The sequence below is a fragment of the Anopheles aquasalis genome, chromosome 2 (genome assembly GCF_943734665.1).
Source record: "Anopheles aquasalis chromosome 2, idAnoAquaMG_Q_19, whole genome shotgun sequence".
In the NCBI taxonomy this organism is placed as follows: Eukaryota; Metazoa; Arthropoda; class Insecta; order Diptera; family Culicidae; genus Anopheles; species Anopheles aquasalis.
In genome coordinates this window covers 78,113,951-78,119,950 of record NC_064877.1, presented here as the reverse complement: position 1 = coordinate 78,119,950, position 6,000 = coordinate 78,113,951, and the positions used below count along the sequence as shown (strand labels likewise).

General features: G+C 40.3%; 1 protein-coding gene across 1 annotated transcript in view; it reads left to right on the top strand.

Moving 5' to 3' along the window:
- The first annotated feature begins 621 nt into the window (after positions 1 to 621).
- Positions 622 to 6,000, top strand: part of LOC126580769 (thrombospondin type-1 domain-containing protein 4-like) — a 28,440-nt gene continuing 23,061 nt past the window's right edge. The window contains exons 1-2 of the mRNA XM_050244014.1: positions 622 to 682; positions 4,529 to 4,604. Of these exons, the coding sequence (XP_050099971.1) occupies positions 669 to 682; positions 4,529 to 4,604 (90 nt within the window). The 5' untranslated portion in view covers positions 622 to 668. The remainder of the gene's footprint in view (positions 683 to 4,528; positions 4,605 to 6,000) is intronic.

Here is a 6,000-nt window from a genome sequence, read left to right as displayed (position 1 = left end):
TACTTGTTTAGAAATGAATTAAGGGTCAATCATTTGAAAATGGGATATGCTAATGTTTTTAGTGATGAAATGTGAGAAAGTTAAAACAGTAGCAATCAAAGTTTATGTATTGCAATCAACAACCATCCGGTATGATGCCGTGTCTCCCTCGATACGGATATCTATAGCAGAGCAGTTAAGCTGACCAACGGTCAACGATCCATGCTCGGTTGATTTTGAAGAATGAGTTTTTGTCGTGCCATCGTGTGAGGTTGAGAAAATTTGTTTGAAAATCGGTTAAATCGATTGGAATGAGAAAAGTTCTTAGTGAAATGATGCTGTTGGTGGTGCTGAATTTAATTTTATTTCAATTTATCCATCGTACACGCAGCGTTGATATCGCCGTTGATGATGAAAATTGAATATTTTCCAAAGCGCACCGCTGAAAGCATAAACCAAAGTGCTGTACCAGATTGAATCTCGTCGAAGCGGAAAGTTTTCTGCGAAATAAATAACATTGAAAGTTGTTAGTCGATTTTGGGCTCCTGTTCGTGTGAATCGCTGAATGCCGCTTCGTCAAGTGCACCAATCAAACGGATATTAACAAGAGAAAGAGAGTTAAAATTAAATTTGGAACAATTTAAAGTGTTGACAGATTGTGTACGAAGTTGTTGCGATAAAGAAATAGAATGAGGCTTATAAGGTAAGCTCACTGTGACGTATTTGTGATATGAATGAGTTTGTGTATGAAACAAGTGTTTATTGTTATTGACATATTCATTAAACCATTGAGAAACGATCATTCAATTAACACTAAATCATTTTACTGTTCGTTTAGTGCAAATGAATGAACTCATTATCGAAGCGCCATCCCCGCGTGTTGTGCTGTAGGTGAATAATTTGTGAGCATCACAGCTGCAACCGTCGAGAGCAGGGATGCAGTATGTGAGTCGCCGACCTGTCATGGCAGTTCTGCTTTACTTGAATTTCAATTATTTGTGGTTGTTAATGTGGGAATGATATTTCATTTCCCTCGTGCCGACCGTGAATCGAGCGATGCGTAACCATTTGGCGTAATCGCTTTAGCAATGAAATCTGCTTTCAATTTAATCAGCCCTTTATCATGCTCATGGGCGTATACTGGTTCTCTGTAGCATGTTTGCATCGGTTTCAGTTTGATTGTAATTTCTTCTAGAAGAAGATTAAAGTTCGGTTAACCCGCTACCGTTGACTTTGGGAAATGTAAACGTGCAACAATTCGGTTCGGAGTTTGGGAAAGGTTCGAACCAACCCAATAGACACCTTTGAGTGAGTTGGGTTACAGGCACCCTGAGATGATCCCAGGGTGGCCATAATCCTTCGAACTTGATATGATACTTCATGAGAATAAACGGCAAAGCGATCGTAAAGTTTAATGTCAATGAAGCATAAATAATGGTGGCGTTGAGCACCCGATTTTTGGCCATCAAGAGTGTCGTATGAAATTCGAAAATTTAGTGATAACCTAGGAATCACACATTTACGACCGAATGGGTCATCTTCCCGACCTCTCATTGGTTGTGACTGGTAGGAGAACTAAATCAATTAAAAAGTAATAATAATCATATACAATCAAACTTACAAACCATAAATCACTGGCCCAAACGAGTGAAAAGGAACAAAGCAATCTTAGGTTGGGGGCGAAGAAGAGATCGGTGGGAGCCAAATTAGGTGACAACGACCATGATGACCCTGTGCCGAACAGCAGACAAATAGTAGAAGGCTTTAATTGTCCCATTAATTGAATTTCTCCGTTTTCTCAATGCAAACAAAACCATTGGCTGGTTGTGCTGGTCGGTTAAATTAGAGATGACATGACAGAGTCATTCTCATCGTTCAACTTCAAAATATATGTTAAACAATTGACTGGTTTGTTGGCCGATGGATAAGAATTTCGTTTTAACAAGATGATAGAAGCAGGAATGAATATGGTGCAAGGCGTTCACCTAAGTCAGCCACTTATATGAGAATCTTAACAATGTACCATTCATTGTTTGTTATTCAATCTTTAAAATATATTTTTTAAATTGCTAAACAAATGGACGAATTGGCTCCTTTATCAGTTTTTCCACCGCTCTTACTTCCACCACTTCTGGAATATAAGAACTGATGCAGTGTGTTCTGTTCTGGTCGTATTGAATGCTGGATTCGATTTAAAAAGTGAAAGGGATCAAAGGGGATTTTGTAATCAATGCTTTTGACGAATCGATGCAGATTTTCTTTTTTCTCACCATCACGGCTATCGTAACCGAGCATACTCACAACAACCATAACGAAATCAATGCAATGGCACACGAATTGCTAACGTTTTCAAGATCGACGCCTTGATTTTGATACTGGGCTGGGGCATATGAAGCTGAACAAGTGTGGCCTCCATATTTTTTTTATATTTGCTACAACAAGTGACCGCATTACGATTCAAATGCGATACAATTTTGGAAGAACTCTGGAATCATTTGCATGGAGAAGGGGTGGGGAGAGGTTAGATGGCAAAATAATCTATCTTGCGTGGCCTTGAGATGACACTGCACAGGTTTCACGAAAATATTTGTCCAGAGCAGTGCGTTGGAACTCTGCGTTAAGAAATTTCGAACCAGTAAACCCAATCATGTCGAATCCGTAATGAATGGTGATTGATTATTTGATGATACGATGTTGAAATACATGTTTATGCATTTAGTCCTCTTATGATATGATACCAAAAGCATTCATAATGTACAATGTATCACAGCCACTCATTGACCGGACTATTGCAAGGCAGCCGAACGATGAGAGTCGGTAGTGGATGTTAAATGACCAGCTTGACGGATGGAATATTAATAACTATCTGGTTCTTGTCATGTGACCTGTACGTACGTAAAGCAACGCAGTATTGCTCGGTTTGTTCCACTTCAATAGTGTTATGCATATCAAAGCATGTCGTAGATATTGCTGACGGAACACATTTTTCTGACATTAAACGATGATAAGTGGATTATTCCGTTAACAATGTATATTATTACTTCAATGTAACCTTTTGCTTTCAGTGCTACAATGCACCGATTGCATATCCAACTTTTAACCTAAGACTCTTATCTTAATCTAAACCTAAAATACCATCCTAAAACTAACTCCAGCCAGGCAGAAGCATAAATCGAAAGTATACAAACCTTTATGTTCGTTCATGTTGTGTTATCTTCTTTAGATCTCTAGTGGCTCTTACTAATGTGATCCATTTGCATCGTCTGATTTTAATCCGAATCTTCGGTATTTATTTCATCAAAGCAAAATTATCTATCCAAACCAATCCGGCTGCATTGGATAGGTTAAAGCGCAAGATGCCTCCACCCCTTTTATCAATAAAGCATCCATCGGCCATTCACTATACTCGTTGGCCACCCACAACTGACTAACTTTTACAGTGGAAAAGCTGAGAGCAATGACATGGTTCCACTGCACCAACAAATAAGGTCAATTGTGAATTCGGTTGCCGAAACGCATGATGCCATTGACTCACCCACAATCGGTGGATTACCAGAAATAATCGATATGTTGTTTGGATGGAACACCAATGAGCAGTGCCAGACGGACACAACACTATTTCAATAGAAGCTGGACGTGAACGGAGTGATGCTAGCTCTGCTCTCACCGCAACAATCATCAGCATTGGTGTGCTGTAACGAATGGCAGCAAGGGTATTGTATCTTGTGTGCACATAAATTCATGAGCATATTTTATTGAATTTGCTAGGGTAATAAAGATAACAGAGCATTGCAGTAAGTTGGGTTTCGAGAGAAAGCCAAGGCCTTTCATTCTTGCTGTTTCGGCGTTTAGCCTGCATCCCATTATTTCGAGATACCAAGGAAACCAATTCAGATGTGACTGATACGAAAATATCCGCAAAGATCCTATAAGATGCGTACGAATATGCCGTTACTATTCGTTACTGTGAATTCATTTAGAATCCAAAGCATTTTCGTTCTATTATTCAACAAAATCTCACTTCATTCACTCACTTTATTGTTTATCCCAGTTTGACGATTCGCTTTGAGCTGCGTTCCATAGTTGAGGTTCTGCGCGAGGTTAGAAATCATTTTTCAATTAAACGCTAATTGGACCTTTCGCAATCATGAATTACAGAAACGCCATGCCTTACGGGGGCATACTTAAGATTGTTCTTCGCCTAACATGCTAGTGTATCGTCCACGCGCGCGGTTGCTTCGGAAGTCTTAGCGAGGTCTGCGATCAGCCGAATCAGCCTGCTCTAGAAGAGAGATCACTAGTCATCGTCAATGGAAGTGTCAGTGATGAAAGGGTCACTAATCGAACTGACTTCGGTTCTGTGCCCTTTGGTCCCAGCACACTTTTTGCCAAGTGCCGTAAATAATCGTCATCTGCAATGTCCCCTAAGATATCTCAACGCATCACTCGTTGAGGCAGACACATTAACTCATCTAAATAGATGAAGAACTACTAACCAAACTCTTTTTTCATCACCTTCTAACAACATGTTTCTGGCTATTCTTTGCAGATTCGTTTGTTGTATCGCCGCCATCGTTGTGATCGATCCAATCGGAGCAGACCTTGCCACAAGGGAACGGATTCGGGTAAGTGCGGGCAGGAAGAGGTACAACATGGTGCACCAGTCGAATCATGTTGTAACCTAAGACGGTCGCCCTCGGTGGCATATTCGTAAGCGAGGGCGATAGCATAAGTGCATGATGCGTATGGTACAATGTTGGAAGAGATAAAAAACGACACCTCCGCTACCATTGCTTGCTCGCGGCTAATTAGCAAAATGGAAAAGCATGTTCTTCTAATAGTACCCTTTCTGGCCCTCAAATTCCTCTGTTGGTTCCAACGATGTACGGTCGTGTGAGTTGTTGAACGTAAATTCATTCAACTGAGCATAATATGTTTTATGAATTAGCGGTTTAACTCACAAACTAAGTAGTGGTTCGTGCATTTGATATGTTTGTTTAAACTTCATTTCAATAAAGTAAAACATTACAGAATGGTTCAAAATATTGAAAATATTGTTTGATGAATAGAGTATCACACTATATGAAACATTAGTTCTTCGGCCTACCGGTTATTCATGTTGCAGAAGGCACGAAGGAACCGTGCTCTCCACTCAAGTATTTGGACCAAGAAACGCAAAAAAGGAAGCACGATAGTGAAACATGGACGCAGCGGTAGCAGATTGAGTTATATCTTATCAAGGTGTACCGCCGAGAACCGCTCGGAGTGAAAGTAGGAAGAAAACAACAAAAAATACTGTTACCGACTTCCTTATGGAATCAATTTCTTGCCTACATTTCTTGCTTTCGTGCTCTTAAAAATTCTGGAACACGATGGCATGGAACAACATTTCCTGGCACGCGGCGCCTCTCTTGCAGTACGGTTTAATGTGGTGATACCATCTACCTGCGCCTGTGGAGCATTAATTTCAATGCTGAAGATGAGAGACCGACGATGTTTGGGATGTTTGGTGGGTTGTTTGTAAATGTGGACGTCTCGTGTAACCGACTTCACGGATGCTACGTGCTAATGTTTACTTACTAAACAGTGCATTTTAGAATCATGCGTGAAGCAGCGACGTTTTGTGGCGACAACAATTGGATGTTTTTCATTCCATGTTTGAATTGGGTGATGCTTGATCACAAGACTGGCGGAGAAGGTGCCGGATGTAAGCTTTTCGGCGACGGGTTATGGCGACGTAGCCACGAAGAGATAAAGGGTTCGAGATAGTCTGTTAAATCGAACAGCTCCTTAGTTAGTGCTTCTGTGGGAGTAATTGGATCATCTGGCATAAGAAAATCCGTGTATGCCAAATGGTTACACTTTGTACTTACTAAATATTATTAGTATTTATCGCATTTTTTGATAATTTTTCAAAACAACAGAAGATAGAAATAACACGAAAGACGCCACAGAAGCTGTTTTTGCTTTTCACAATATCCGTTTTCCTTCGTGAAAAGTGCATCCCACTTTTCATAGCTC